Source organism: Phaethon aethereus (genome assembly GCF_964289735.1).
Source record: "Phaethon aethereus genome assembly, chromosome: 9".
NCBI classification, from domain to species: domain Eukaryota; kingdom Metazoa; phylum Chordata; class Aves; order Phaethontiformes; family Phaethontidae; genus Phaethon; species Phaethon aethereus.
This window is the reverse complement of record NC_138585.1, coordinates 3,372,645-3,389,010: the sequence shown is the minus strand read 5'-3', so window position 1 is coordinate 3,389,010 and position 16,366 is coordinate 3,372,645. Positions and strand designations below refer to the sequence as shown.

Sequence of the window (16,366 nt, the reverse complement as noted above, 5' to 3'; positions counted from 1 at the left end):
CCTAAAGGTCAAGGCTTGCTATCTAGCTGGAGGATGTTCTGGTAGCAAAATGGAGCGGGCTGTAGCTCCCTGATCCACGTCTGGTGTGAAGCCAGGCGGGTGAAGACGCACCTGCTGCCTCGGTGTCCCCCAGGCGCTTCTGGGCAAATGCGTCGGCCTGACGAGGGGGAACCGGCACAGTTTTGAGCTCTCCACTTATCTTCCCAAATGACTGAGCAGCAGGAGCCTTCCTCCGGGTTTGCTCTTGTAAAAGACGAGCGTGATTTCCCTCAGCGTTCCGCTCGAGCCGTGGTTCAACGCCTTGTAAGACTTTGGGCCCACAATGTCTTGGCCTGTCAGGATTATTTGGCCCATCTTCACAGAAATAAAGCTCCAGCACGCCACTGCTTTCGGTTTCTAGCAGCTAATTTCTAAGCGAGCTTCAACACACCTTTGAGGGCTGCGTTTCGCGTGGGGGTGCTGAGGCGCCCTGTTCCCGCTCCTCCCCCTCGGTGCTCCACAGGGGGAACCGCGCTTTTTTTCCGTACGTTTTCCGCAACGCCAGCCGTGCCCGGGTGACAACCACCCCTCCGTGCCCTCCCGGCAGCGCCCACACACCGCTGCTGCCCCCGGCCCAGCCCCGGCTCAGGCTCTCCCCGCACCGCCTCCTGTCAGCCGGCCCAGAGCCGCCTCCTGTCAGCGCCGGGCGCCTCCGCCGCGGAGGCGGCTCCCCCTGCCGGGCGGCGGCGCTGCGGCGGCGCCGCGCTTCCGGGCGGTGGGGCTTCCGGTGCCGGCCGAGGCGATGGCGGCGGGCGGCAGCGACCCGCGGGCGGCGGACGTGGAGGAGGATGCTTCGCAGCTCGTCTTCCCCAAAGGTGCGCGCCGCGGAGCGGCCGTCCGAGCGGGGGCGGCGAGGGGGCGGCGGGCCGGGCGGTGGTTGAAGGCTGGCGCCTCTGAGGGAAGGAGCTCGCCGTTCCCCATGGCGCCGGCCTCGCCGAGCGGCTCCTCGAGCCGGAGCGCTGCTCAACGACCTGACCGCCCCGCCAGTTACAGAGCCCCAAATGTTAAAAATCAGGGAAAATAAATCATTTTTGTGTATTTAAGGGGCCCATGATTGCTAAAATATGTCTGTTCTTTCTTAAGTGGACCAACACGTGCGTGTACAGGAATAAAAAAAAAAAAATCATATCAGGTTATAACAACATGATTCTTGTTTTTTGATATAACCATTACTTTTTTATTGGTGTTTCTTCACATTCGAATAGTGCTGCATTTTAGGAAACCAGCTGTCCAGATCCTGATTTGTGACTAGGGCCACTAACAGCCTTGTGTATTTTTTTAAAAAACTATTCCGTATAAATTCCAGAGCTGTATTTATGCCTCAGAGTGACCCTGGAAGAGGAGAAAATAAACAACACAAACGGTATTTTAAGTTACGAATAACACCATAGCTCTGAAAGACTGTTTTCTGGATGTTTTTAGACTAAAATCTGTAGCCTATCCACGTTCAGCCCAAGTTCCTTTACTGCTCTGTGCACAGTAAACGTTGCCAGTCCCTTTCTAGCACTGCCCTGTATCTGACTGTTTATATAAAAGGGCACCCCGGGATGCAGTCTCTGATCCTGCTGCTTCAAATAGCTCATACTGCTGATGTTGAAAGACCTTCTTGTCATTGGAATAAATACAATGATGATGATGAACAAAACCAAAGGGAGTTGGCTAAAAACGGGTGAAAAATCTGTTAAGATTGGTTAAAATGGTGATAAGGTGTGAGTAGGTCAATTAACCTCTCAAGTAAATTAAGCTTTTTTTAAAACACCCAAGAGCATCCACATTTACTTGAACTCAGAGGCTTCCAAAGACCATATGTGTCACTTCTAAATTTTTTTAGTATTATAATTCTAAATACTCTTTTTCTAAAACAAGTCATACATTACTTAAGTTCTGCCAAAAATGGGTGAAGAAAACATGTAGCAAAAATGTAACAAATCAGAAGGTTAGGGCTTAAAATGTAAAATGTGTGGTCAAAAAGACAAACATGTTGGATTGTCATTCAAAGTGGTATAATTTTTATCAGCATTTTCAGTATGAAATGCTGCCCAGTCATTGGTGAAAGGGCTTGCACAACTGCTGTGAGACACTTTGTTCACTTCATTGTTGCCCAGAGCTAAGATTTACATACAAAACTTCTCTAAGTGCACTTTTTCATCCATGCTTCACCTTTTTTATGCTGCTGTTCACTCATTTAAATGTAGAGTTTGAAACTGCAGAAACTCTTCTAAATTCAGAAGTACATATGCTTCTTGAGCATCGTAAGCAGCAGAATGAGAGTGCAGAAGATGAGCAGGAGCTTTCAGAAGTCTTCATGAAAACCTTGAACTACACAGCGCGCTTCAGCCGCTTCAAAAACCGTGAAACCATTGCCAGTGTCCGTAGGTGAGTGGAAAAGTTAGGGTATAAGACTATACTGGAGAATTTGGTATATAATATTGATGCTGCTTTATGAAAGTTCAGTTCAGTGGTGTTTCCTGATTTGTAGTATAATTTTGAATCTTGTCTTTCTGAAGAGGCAAGAAATTTGATCATAATTCTTCATGGAGGGTTGTACTTTGTCTAGGTCAAGCCTTCTGAACTGCTTTGTTTTCAGTAGTTAAATGATGGCTGACTGCATTAAGTGGGAGGATTTTCTAGACTTTGTAGAGTAATTTGGGGGAAACGAAGTTAACAGATGTGACTTTTTTTGCCTCTATGTAATTATATAATGAGTCTTTCCTCCTGAAAAAAATATTGACATCAGTGCCAAAAGCAGAGTGAAAAAAAGATAGCTGTTTGGTTTAGTTTATGCCCTTTTATATTCCTATCTTACTTGTAATTTCACCAAGTTCTTGTCTTTCCTTACAGTTTGCTGCTCCAGAAAAAGCTCCATAAATTTGAACTGGCATGTTTGGCTAACTTGTGTCCTGAGACAGCTGAGGAAGCGAAAGCTTTGATTCCTAGGTGAGCATTTACATGTCATAAAAAGACTGCTTTGTACTTTCCTGCGATCTGAAGCCAGCTATGGGCAGATGCCCTCTCTTCAACCCAGCTCTGTTGATGGAAAAACATTTGGTCTTGGTCTTTCTTCACCTACCCGTTGATCTGACACTGAGGCACTATTTGTGAGTGTCCCTAATGCACTTCCGACAACATTTACTGGATTAAGTGTAAACTTAAATTGGGGTTCTTAGCCAAACCGGCTGTGTTTGTGTGTGGTGTTTGTGGGTTTTTTTCTGTTGCAGCAAATGACAGTGCTCCTATGGACTGTTTTGTGGATAATGTATGGGGGAGCAGTAATTTCTTCATATCTTGATTTGTTACCTCATGGCCTGAGATGGAGGAGGGAACCAAACATTGTTCTGAATTACAGTTTCTTCCTTATATACTAAGATTTTATAGCAAGACTGGACTGGCTTATGAGCATGAGGCTACGTGAACTTCATTTAGAGGTCTGTTTAAACCTGCACCTGCCTTTTTTGAGAAAATGTTTTGAAATTATTCAGCAGAAAGTTCTGGGAAGGATGGAGTTTTGTCATTTAAAGAGGGGTTAGAGTGGTGTTTGTACAGTAATGCTACAGACTGTTCCTGGTGGTACCATATGGTGGGTGATGATGGTGTTGAGACTGACAGGAGAGAATTATGGCTGTCTGGAATGAATCCTGGGAGAGATTATTTCTAAAACCTTTAATGTACTCTCATTGTTCTTATCTTGCAGCCTGGAGGGCCGATTTGAAGATGAGGAATTACAGCAGATTCTTGACGACATTCAGACTAAACGCAGCTTCCAATATTAAGGTTAACACTCAAACCCTTTATATGAACAGAAAAACCTGGGAACTTTGACTGTTTCTCAGCCCTCTGGACCAGTCCAGCTCCTGGCTGAGTAAGGGGAGTTGTGGATGAAGGGTACTCCAGTGTCATCCACAGGTGCATTCAGAGTGTAGTCCTTTTGGTTTGTTCCACGTGTGTTGGTAAGGATGTCTGTATTGTGAGAGCCAAAGAACCTGAAAAGCCTTTTCCCAGTGGCTCAAGTATTTGTTTCTTCCAGATCTCTCTCCCTGATTTGGAAATTTTCAACATGTTTCTGTTTTTTAGCAGAAATATAGATGTGATGACTTTTTTTTTTTTTTTGGTGAACTTCTAAAAGAGGTGAAGAAACTTGTTCTTGACTCTCGGAAGGTTTAGTGATGTGCGGCATCAATTTCTGTGGTGGTTTTTTGTTTCCTTTTGTATTGTTTGATCAAGACAGTGAATTTTTACAGCTTCCATAATTTTCTATTATTGTTTAGTGTAAATTAAAATATATTTCTAATTAAGGCTATGTGTTTTATAACCACTAGATGCATATTATTATTTTATTAATACGGACCTTTTTGATAAACATATCCTGTGATTATTAACCTGTGTTGGAGATCTGGGGACTCCCAAGCGTGTGATAAACGCAAGTACAATTTAGGACAGGTCAGAGAGAGGCATTATTAACTATGATCATAGTGAGAGAACGTCTGGGCAGCATCTCCCTCTCTGCATTCCTGTTCTCTGCCAAGTGATTGCAGAGACCCAACCTATACTGTTTCAGACAAGAAAAAGGTGAGGAAAATCAGTAATTTTGATGTTAACAAAGCCAGGTATCCATCCCAGGAGGGATGGACTCCTTAAGTAGCTTGCTAACTGCCACAATTCTAAGGAATCAAACAGTAAATAACACAACACTGTGGAGAGGTGGCTCTTGGTGGAGCCTATGGGAGGGGCACACTCAGTATTATTTTAGCTCAGAAGTGGGGAGTTGGCAACAATCACGGACTGTTAGCTTTCACTTGAAAGAAATGTTCTTTCAGTTAGATTAAACTTCCTAGGCAGTGCTCTTAAATCTTAAATCTTAGATTTCCAGTAGCTGCTCCCACTGTAACTTGGTTTGCTCTGTGAAATGTTTCTGTTCAAGCAGCTTGAAGACATTTTAATCTTTTAAATACACAGGCTCTCGTATCTTAATGACAACTCCTTTTTATATAAAAAAAAAGCCATTCAGCACGTCTTTACCTACACTTCTGAGTAAGAGGACGTAATAATTATAATTGGGAGGCATTACTACTTGTTAATACCTTTGTAAGCTAACTTAAGACCCCCAAGGAGGAGCGTAACAGCCTTTAGTGATCTGAAAATGATCTCGGGAGATTTGCACCATCCTCCCCAAGCAGATAATTATGAACCTCGAAATTAGTTGTTCTTGACTGTTGTGTTTTGAAACCTGGTAATCAGGACAGGGAACAAGAAGGGAAGATGTCCAAGGAATTGCGCGAGGTGTGATCCCATGGTAGCCCCTGGCCATTGGTGAACACGTAGGGGATTAGCATGCAGCAGTACGGAAGTACAGAGCTATGCCGTTAGGCGAGACGTGCAAGGCGATACGGTTTGGAAGTAACAATTTCTCCAGCTACCGGTACTGCCAGTTGTGGAGAGGCTGAAGCCAGGTGGCAAGGGGCCACGTTGCCCACAGCGTCGCCGAAACACAGGCCCGGGGGAGACAGCGGGCGGACCGGGAGCGCAGCTTCCCCGCCACTGCAGTTTCATGGGTTGAATTTTGGTCATCCTCTTCCCCCAACAAAACGCGACAGGGGCGTCGGGCGCGACCCGTTACAGCGAGGCGGCTCCGGCACGGCGGCCCGTCCCCTCAGACCCGCCCCGCTGCCTCCTCTCAGTGCGCATGCGCGCGCCTCTTCGCGCCTCCACCTGCGAAGGGACGGTCGGGACGCGCCGGGCTTCCGGTAGCGCAGGCATAGCTCGTGGCACGGCGGGAGGCTCGCGGAAGCGGCGCGCGCCCTGCCCCGCGCGTCTGCGCACTGGCCGCTGTGCCCCCGCGGGAGCTGGGACCGCCTCTCGCGCCGCCGAGCGTGTTGACGTAGGGCGCGTGCGCCGCCCGGTCGCTGGTGGGGGAAGGAAGATGGCGGTCGGCCGTGGTAGGGGCTCGTGAGCGACGGCTTCTGGGGCCGGAGGGACGAGGCGAGTGGCGAGGCGACAGGGCGCGGAGTCGGGGCACGAGAGACCGGCTGGACGGTGAGTACGACTCGTGCTGGGCCGCTGGCGGGGCGGGCGCAGGGGTGAGCAGCCTGGGAAGTGCGGCTGCCTCCGCCATTTTTAGGCCGCGGCCCAGAAGTGGTGCGGCCAGAGCTGGGAAGAGGCCGAGGCCTGGCGTGGCCCGCCAACGGCAGGGGGTGGGTGCAGCAGCGAGGGGCCGCGGAGCTGCGTGGGCTGGGGCGCCCTCAGGGGCTCGGGGCCCAGGCCTTGTCCGCGGGATGAGCTGAGCACTCGGCCCAGCTCCGCGGCGCCGGGCCCACGGGGTGGGGTGTGCTGGAGGGCTGAGGTGGTGGCGAAAGCTGGGACTGGGAGCAGGCAGGTGGTCCCTTTTCCTGCCTACTGCATATGTGTCTGGTTGTGGCCTCGCCCGAGTCTCTCAATCCTGCCTTTTTCTACTTAAAAAAAATAATTACTGTTCTTCCCTCTACCTTGCATTTGAGCAGAGGTTGCGTTGTGACTGCTTGAAGGTACAGCTTGGGAAGCCCTAACCATAACGGGTAGATGCAGCCATGTGCAGCAGGCACTTGCTTATTCTGGAAAGGGGGATGGATTTAATGATATGGTGGCATGTTCCACTGATTTAGACTCGCTGGTCTAAGATTATGCAATGGGTAGCAAAACTTTGTAATTTTTCTACTGATGAAAACTCATTAAGCTTAGAACCTTCTTGAAGACAGATGTTATTTCTCTCTTGCTGACTGTTAGGTTCTTTGCTATAAGTAGGAAGCCATATGGTTTCAAATACAGTATTTTGAAATATTGGTACTTATTTAAGCACATCTGTTTGTTTTAACAAAAGTTATCATAGGTAAGTAGTTCTGTACTCTTCTAGTTTTGTACCTTATTTTATCCTTGATTGTAGTTCGTGAGAAGAACTTTTTCCCTATGTAGACACTAGTACCTCATCCTTCTCCTTGCAACAGATGTTTATTCTTTTATGCTTTTCCTAACTCAAACTGTTCTAGCCTTCTAAAGGTGGCACTACATATATATTTCTCAGAGTTTACACTATGCAAACTATATAGTGTCAAAATACTTTGGGGCTCCATCTTCCTGAATTCTTTATCAGCTAGATCGAGTTTTACTTCCCAACAGTTTGCTGCAATATTCTGCCATCATCTTTAATATAAGAATATATAATCATAAAACATGTTTCAAAATCTGTTTCTTAATATCTTGTTTAGTTGTGCTGTAGTATTTCTAATGGGAAGATCTGAAAATGTACTTAAAAGACTTTTCATTTAAATTTAGCATTATAAGAAAAACCTGGCATGCCTTTGATTGCTTTGGTATTAGCATTTTTGCAGTTTTGTGCCCAACCGCTCTACAGTTTAGAAGGTAAGCTTCACACAGCCTTCTTGCATTTGACTGTTTCAGAAGTGGATGGATTTTGAGAAATAAATATTTAAAGGCAAGTCAAAAAACAAATCTCTTTGAGCTGCAGAGAATGTTAGGTGCTAGTAACTAGTGTATGTTTAATTGAATGCTCTACTCCTAGAGCTGCTAAAACCTTTTAACTTAAATGTCAGCCACTATAAACAGTTAAAGTCTTCCCCTGTTACCTGAAGTGTTGGAATCCTTGCAGCAGTAAACGTTAGACTGGTTGGACCATTGGAATTGAAAATTTCTCATCGGTTTTGTATTCCTGTTGTCAGCAGAGGTTAGCACAGGAAGTAATAATGTAGTGATCCTAAATTGCACTTGAGGTAGAGGCACTAGAAGTGCCACCTTCTGCTGCAGCAAAGAGAGGCCTTGATCTGAGGAGGGGATGAGAAATCTGTTTTGTTCCCATCCCTAGCAGATGTCTTAGTCTTCTGACTCACCTGAAAAAAAAATACAGTGGAAGAGACTTTTGGTTGAGTAGGAGTATGGAAGGAATACAGTTTGACTTCTTACTGAGATGATTCCATGCAAAATATTTCACTTTTTGCATTTACTAGCCACAAGGTTGATATCTAGGGGATTTCTGTAGTTGGTTCATTAACGCTGGAAATGGAAGTGCCTTGCCCAGATGTTACTCTAGCTTACGATTTAGAAAACTACCCATATCTTTGTGCAGGAAAGTTGTAAAAACAAGCTGAAAATTTTATCTGTAGTGTGTTTGTAAATTTTACAAAATTTGTTCTTTAGTTGCTGTATTTTCATTCCTGACATTGTATCACTTTGTTACTGAAAGTTTTATACAAAGGAAAAATACAGATACACAGGTTTCATTGATATAGTTCATGAAGTTAAACTGAACATTGTGAGAGCTTAATGGTGGGGAGGGAGGATCTGGTAAAGATCTTTCAGAAAATCAAAACAACCTTAGTTTTCTTCTCTTATTATGGAGCATCTCTGCAAGTAAGAAGCAGAAAAGTAGCCTTTTTGATAGCTGAATAGTTTTTTGTTGTTTGTATTTTGTTACTAATAATTTTGCTTCAATTTAGAGCATCCACGATCCCATATTTTTAAAATGGTACTTACCGGCAATCCATTCTTACAATCCATTGTTGTTCACTAGTATTTAAGAAAACTACTCTGCATTTAATAGAATGTCATTTCTGGTTCAACCATCTCTCTACATTCAGGATGGGTGTACCAATCATTCTGTTGTGAAACTTGAAATGTGATATGAAGTATATATTTACCAGGAAAGTAAGCTAGTTTCTTTTTTGTTGTGCAATATTACTTTTGGTAACAAGTTTAGTATAAAGAAAGAGCATACATGACTACGTGAAATGCTGGTTAAAATTGTTCTTCAGCTTGTGGTAATGTAGACTAAAGTTTGTGGTGGGAAAAGGTAAGGCCTGAATGTGTTTACAGCGTAGTAGAAGCCTGCATTTTTGTGGAGGTTATAATTAGAAAAATGGCTAAGTATGCCAAGCCTTCATTGTTTGCTTATTTTAAAAGGTTTTATTTTAAGCTTCTTTCCTTTGTCTAAAGGGGACTTGATTTAAAGAAGAAAAAACAAACAAACAAAAAACCCCAAAAACTAATCCAGAAAGAAACATGAAAACTGTAGTACTTTTTAATAGCTTAAGCACAAGTCAGAACATACAAGCTTAAATCTACTACTGACTTGATACTTTCCCTTGAGCCATTTTAATTTTTTGGTACATTTCCTTTTTATTTGCTTAGAGTGATCACAGTTATGATTTGTAAGGCATTCTCTCAATGTGGAGGGATACTAGTGACCAAATATTTTATCCTTTGAAACTAAGCTAACTGGTGTTGTTCCTGTTTTACCTCTGATAATGCTACTCTGCACCAAATTATAAAATGGAAGTACTATGATTCTGTGTAGCAAGAATGACCATGATAAGCAGATCTCAGTTTATCTAAGAAGCTATGTACCTGGTTTATACTTTTGCGGGGGGCAAAACCAAAACTCATGAATGGGTGCCAACTTCCATAATATGGGATAATCTTTAATGCTGAAAATCCATGTAAATATACTTGTTAGGATTGAAAAATGTACCAAGTCTATTAATAACAACTGTTCTAAACAGTTTCACAGGCCATTGCTTTTATCACAGTTTCTCTCAGCTGTAGGAAGAAAGAGTTGCTCTACAGTGTTATACTTTATAAAACTTTGTGTTGTACACAAGTATTGTTTCTAACAATTAGGTGGAAGTGTTCTTACACATATGTAGAATATAAAACGTATAAGCAATTTTTCCACATTCTTTAGGCACAAATGAAAATATCTCGTCCTCTCTGGGCGCTTATATACTGCAACAAGTAAGCCTGGTACATTTTTCTTCTATCAAAAAAAGGAGTTAGAAGTTTATCCTAGATTGAATTTTTCATTTAAATAGGTTTTTTTCCCATACACTGTTATTAAATATGAACACTTGTCATTTTCTGTTTACTTTTAATTTGTGAGTTAATTTTGATACAAAAAACCAACAACATGCTTGTCATGAGCTCATTTTTGTTATTTAATTAGTCTTCACTATAATGAAATGTGCTGGGTCAGAAAAATAATTTCTATTAACTTTTGAACCTTTGAAAATGTTATCAGTGAAGTTGAAAATTTGATGTAACCTGAATTTTTAGTTCTTTTAAATAATTAAAATCATAATATTCTGCTGCCTGTCTTCCCTTGGTACCAGAGGTCATACAATGGTGCAGGCAGCTGTACAGGGGGACCCTTTCTGTGAGCAGAAGTATGGTTTGTTTGGTTTTAATCTGGCTTCGTTCTCTGTTTTGGTCTGTGTCATAGAAACACTAGTTCTGGAACCAGTGAGGGATAGGGAGAGAGGAGTTGATGGGAACTGTCTCAGCCATAGCATTGGCTTATGCCGCACTGAGTGTAGCCATGCGTCAAGAGGCAGTAGGTACTGTTCTTTGTTAATATGACAGATATATGAGCTCTTTATAAAATACATCCCTAAATGTTTAAGATTATGTCTATTTAATACCAAGTTTTAATTTAAGGCAGTTGGTTATGAAACTTGGAATTTAGGTTGTTCACATGTAACCTTACCCAAAAGCGAGTAGCCCTGAGTTTAATGGTGTGGCAAGACAGGCTAAAAGCAGTTTTGCAACTAAAAGTATAGATGTGTTGACACGGATCAGTTCTGCATATTAGTGTTTTATACACTTCAAGATCAGCACACAGATACTTGAAATAATCTGTGTTTCGTGGGTTTAAACAGTTGAGGTTTCTTTTAAATAATTTCCGCAATTCCAAAAGAAACATGATACAAAAGAAGATATTCACATGCCCTTTTTCTAAAGGGACGCGAGAGGCTGGATAACAGAGAGCCCATAGTATTTTATGGGTTTGGTGTAGTTTTGGCAACACAGTGTATTTTACCATGGGTGTATGAGTATTCATCTGCAAATTTGAGTGTGGCAGGAGCTGCACTTTGATAAGCAGTGCCATAGCTCCAGTTGATGCAAGTGCTTCACTTGCAGCCTGAGGACTGTGTAATGGTGCAGCTCTACCATGTCTGGTGTACATTTGCAGTCATCTGAACTGGCATTGCAGCCCAAAATGATAACTTCCTCTGCTTCTGGTCATTTGTTTTTTTTCCTGTGTCAGTAGAGGCATTCCTGGAACTCCACAGTCAGTTGGCTGAGAAGCTGCCCTGGGTTTTGACTAACGTTAGCAAAAAATGTCTCTTAACACAGAGCAGTTTCTTAGGTGGATGGCCATTGTGGTCACCAGATGTTCCTGTTGGCTTAAAGGAGGGGTGATGTAGAACAGGAACCCCCAATTGGGGTCAAGGCAAAACTGTTAGCAGTTTTAGGTGGGGTTTGGGTCATTATAGAACTTGATCTCAGCAATCCTCAAGACTCTTCCCACAGTGCTGAAGTTCACTCGGCAGCTATCGCTGCAGTTAAGTTGTGTGATCATGATGAGCAGTCGTACTTCCTACCATTGTCTTCCTTTCCTCAACCTCAGTTAACTTTGAAAATTCCTTTCTTCCTATTGGGTCATGTTTGTAAGCAAAGCATTATACTTTGTTGCAGAGACTAGTGAAATTTTATTATATCACAAGAAAAATTATATATTGCCCAAATTTATTAGTAGGAGGACTGCAGACTGAGTAAGTGTTAATATAGTATGTTCATTCTGCGATGTTTGCACAGTTCAGAATTAAATTCATAATTGAGTCAGTCATCAAACCATGTTTTGCAATCTTTTTGTAGTGGTGGATGCAAATATTTTGGTCTCCTCAGCAAATTTAAGCCTAACAAGTAAACTATTTCTAATAATATCTTTTGTAGACCCTTGACTAACATAATAAACCACAGCTGCCAAGCTTTCTGCACAGTAAGATGAAAATACTGACCTAGAACTGTTGACTGAAGTGCTGCTTTTGCCAGGAAAGCCTTACTGATATTCTCAAGGCAGGAGATATGAAGTAGGAAAGAAATGCCAAGGGATTTTAGACCTTTGGAGAACTTAGTTTTCAAAACTGAAGTGCTCTGGTGACATGCACTTCTACTGAATTGTCATTCGCATGGGGAGCTTGGCTCTTCCTGTAACTGGGGAAAATCTTATATTGAACCCTTGCTCTTTGAAAGGGTTTGTGCAGGATTGATGTATGTGAACTTGAATTTCCTTTACTGAAAAATGTATTGATAGAGAAGATGAACTCATGCTTTTATTGAACAGTATTAAATGGTAAATGTGACAGCTGCTTACTAAAGAAGCTTAAATGTGGTTGTTGAGCAGTCTATATATGTGTTCGTAATCATATAGAGGCATTTGCATGGCTTGTTCACGAGGAAAGATCAGAAAACTTGTATTCCTGGAGGAGTTGGCTGTGTGATTCCAGTGAAAAGCAAGTGTATTTCTAATTAATTTTCATCAGACATCAGTTTAGAAGGTGTTCTAGTATTGAAAGTTCTTTTTTATAGAAGAATCTCTACATTGACTATGTTTTAAAATAGGCATGTTTCTGACAAAACTTTTAGAACTGCTTGAGTGATACTATGTAGACTTTTAAAAACTGAGATATTAAAATTACCATAGTTATCACAGTTTATTTTTTCCTTTTGTAAGTTTGTTTCTCATTGGATCAAACAGTTGCTAGCCTAACCAGTAGCAAACAGGATTCTTTGCATTGATCTTCCACACCAAACTGTGGCAAAAGAGTAGTTTACACGTACACTAGACTTTTAAATCTTAACTAGAGCAGATATTGAGAAGCTACACTTTTGAATTCTGTCTTTATCCACATAAATAATCTACATTCAGAACTTGACTTGATCAAAGTAATTTAGAAGTGCTGTTCCTTTCACCATTTCCATAATTTGGGGGGTGTCTGGTTGATGGCATTTGGGTTTTTTTTAACTTCTGCGATTCACTAGTAAGTCAATAACGGGGAGCATTGTTAGTCTAAGTATGGTCTGAATTTCTCTAGCAGGGTCTGTAAGGCTTGTTTAGCAGCATTGTGTGATTTGATAAAGTTTGAATTGTTCTCTCCAATTCCACTACTCCAGCTTACAGGTGTGTCTATATTAGCTATGTCTGGGCGTAGCAACTGTAAGTATTTTGCATCTTTGCTTCTAATTGAACTGCCCGAGAACTTTGAGTTTTGATTTGGGGTAGGGGGTAACAAGCAAATCTCTGTCTTGGATAAATCTTTCAGTGTGTATCTTCTACATCTTTTTACCAAAAGAGAATCAAAAAACCTTGTGGGGGAAAAAAAAAATCTCCTTGCATATTATTAGGAAAATACTGTGGGGTAGTACGTTATAGGGCATTTATTCTGCAGTGTGGCTGTAAAAGTGTTTAGTATCTTCTTTTCTCATACTGAATACATGAAGTATGCAAATAAACTTGACGTGTCCAGAAGATGAGGGCTCTGCTGCACAAAGCCTCCACTTCTGGATGCGAGTTAGCCAGGATGTAGACATGGGTGGTGAATGGCTTTTACCATTAAAACATGCAAATAAATAAAATGAAGGTTTTTTGTCTTGAAGTGTTCTACTGAAGTATAAAATCTCCCTTTGGAGAGAGAAGTAGAAAAAGAATCTTTGAAACACGGTTAATAACTACTGAAAAACATTGCTTTTAATTGTGGGTTCTTTTTACGTTCTTAACACTTCTCACCATATAAGGGCACATTTTTTCACATGATCACACCATAGCACTATTTTCCTTCCTCCTGCTCCCCCTTCTGTACTTCAGTTTCTCAGTTATGGAAACTTAAGATGCTATTCTTCTACCTTTATTTGGCCCAGAAGTTGCTATGGGAAGTAGCATTGCTTTGTCAGAAGACTGGCCCAAGTAACACTAAGGCTGGGGAGGAAGCATATTCTTTGGGTCACAAAGTAGAGTCATTCTTAATTCTTCTCTTTTGATGCTTTCAACATTTGCTTTTACATAAAAGTTGCAAGAGTTCTGGGTATGTTTGTTAAGCATTCAGTAGATAAAGGCTATGAAAGATGAATCTTTATAATAGGTTACAACTCTTGCTAATTCCCGAGTCTTACTAGAAAGGCTCTGATATCTTGTCAGCATTGAATTTGCAACTCTTAGGAACTCAGATACATTTTAATATATTAAACAAAGTTGAGTATGTTTCTGTTCTGTAGTGTGAAGAGAATCAAACTATTAGATTGTGTGGACTTCGTTCTCTTCATCTCTAGAATCTCAATAGACTGTTTCTGAAACAATGATACTGGTTGCTGCCTTGCCCTACTTAAGTTTTGTCCTGCAAACCGCTATAGTCCTTCTAGTCCTTTTCCATTCCACTGATCATAAGTTGCTCTGAAGACATTTTCTTGCCACTCTGTTTCCTCCCTGCCCCCCACTATTTGTATGTTTTATACAAATGAGGGCTTGAGTCTTCTCAGGAGTTGCCTCCTGCCAGGAGCCACATATAGACAAATGAAAGCAAAATGGCTGCATTTCTTCCATATGGTACCTAAATAATAATTTGTCTGCAGAGTCCAGTGAAGTTCCAATTCAATCATAAGTGAGCTGAGCAGGAAAGATGATGGTCTGTTTTCACGGTTTACATACCTAAACAGTAGCCCTTGAGTCGAGAGGGACCTAGATAAGCTTGAGAAATGGGTCAGCAGAAACTTTCTGAAGATAGCAAGGAGATGTGCAGAGTTTTCCATGTGCAGGCATAGCCTCATGGATTTGTACAAGTTGTGAAGTGCCTGGCTGAACAGTAGTCTCACTGAAGAGAACCTGGGGAGTTTCGGTGAATACCAAGTTGAATATGAACCAACAATATGTTCTCCTTATAAATAACATGAACTGCATATTGGGTGAAACTAGGAGTATACCAAGGAGGTTCAGCTGCGATTTCCCCCCTCCACCCCACTAAGATTTATGTTAGTTCAGCAGGTTGTGATATAATTAATAACCAGCTAAAGAATGGTATCTTGATGTTTAGGATTAGCAAGCCTGAGAGGCGTTTTTTGTCTTTAAATGGCTTTTCTTCATTGTTTTTTAGTATTTGTCATTCTATGTTGTGTGTTTTGTTTCCTAACAAAATGGTAGCTCCAAAGTAAGGCAGCGTCAGTAATCACTTTAGCATGAAAACCAAGCTGGATCTATTTCAGTCAGTTAAGATGAATTGCTGTTATCATAGTGACTCACAGCAAAAGGCAGTCTGAGTTGATTATAAACTAGATGCAGGTCTTGACAAATGCTAAGCAGGAGTCAAGATGAAGGGATATACTGGTAATTTAGAGGGAGGAAGAATATTGGTTTGTTAAAAATTTATTATAATATTGCAAGTAAATTATAACTTAAAGCAAAACTGTTGAAGTCATGGCAGCAGACCAAATCCTGTGCATCTTCTAACTGAGTTTTAGGTGCAGCCTCCCAAACATCCTCTTAGTGCAATTGGTTGCTTCCGTGTTTGTTTTTGAAGTACACTTCCAGAAACTTGCTGTACAAGTTCCTTTTGGAGGTGCAGAAGGGGAATCGTTCTAGGCTGGTTTACTTGTGAAAGCATTTTTCTCTACTGTGGCCAAAGTGGTAAAGCAGGACCTGTCTTGAGTCCTGTGACCTAAAGTATTTTGACTTTATTTATGGTGTGCGTAAGCACCTGTCTTGTATAATATAGGTCTGTTTTAGAATGAGTCAGGGGTTTAGTGTGAGCATAAAATGAGGAATGTTTGACATTTGTTTGATTATTAGGTGTTTGTTTAGAACTAGAAATGCCAAATTGGAAGAAAGTGTTAAACGTACATTTAACTTGTGTGCAGCTAAGCAGACTGAACTGGTGGAGATTGTGTGCCAGCCTCTGTAATCTGAGACTTTCAGACTCAGGCTTTTTGAAGTTTTTTCCCTGATAGCCCATTGTCCCTTAGGCTTTTAGATGTTTTCATTTCAAATTTTGTCTGTATGCTTTCTCTACTGTTTCAAAGGTTCTTGGGAATAGTGTGTTTGTATGTGAAACTTCAAGTTGCAGGGATTTTGTCAATTAAATATCAGCACTGTTCTCCTGCAGCAAATAAACCCTTTGAACTGCATCAAAGTAATCACATTTTTTACCAGGTCTAGCTCACTGTACAGTGAAAGGTGATTGTTTTCTTGATAGATGTGTTAGAAATGTGACGTGTTCTGTCGTATGTGTGTATGTGTTTGGAGTGTGTGGAAAAATTTAAAGGTTTAAATTCATGGTGAAACTGGGCATAATGAAAGTACAGAAGTGAAGTAAAAGGGGAAAAAGAAATACTTCTGTATTTTTAGGTCCTTGATCATGCCAGGGTAGTAGATTCTGGACTGTATATGAAACAAATCTTTGAAGCATTTCCAAATGAGAAGAGGTTGTTGAACCTTTTGGACAGAGTACTTTATTTTGACTTA

At 41.5% G+C, this 16,366-nt stretch overlaps 1 protein-coding gene across 1 annotated transcript; it reads left to right on the top strand.

The window, feature by feature from the left end:
- The first annotated feature begins 657 nt into the window (after positions 1-657).
- POLR2D (RNA polymerase II subunit D) lies at positions 658-4,633 on the top strand. Its single transcript, XM_082003379.1, has 4 exons — positions 658-854; positions 2,235-2,415; positions 2,881-2,976; positions 3,731-4,633. The coding sequence occupies exons 1-4, from the start codon at positions 782-784 to the stop codon at positions 3,807-3,809; spliced, it is 429 nt and encodes a 142-aa protein (XP_081859505.1). The 5' UTR covers positions 658-781; the 3' UTR covers positions 3,810-4,633.
- The last annotated feature ends 11,733 nt before the right edge of the window (positions 4,634-16,366 follow it).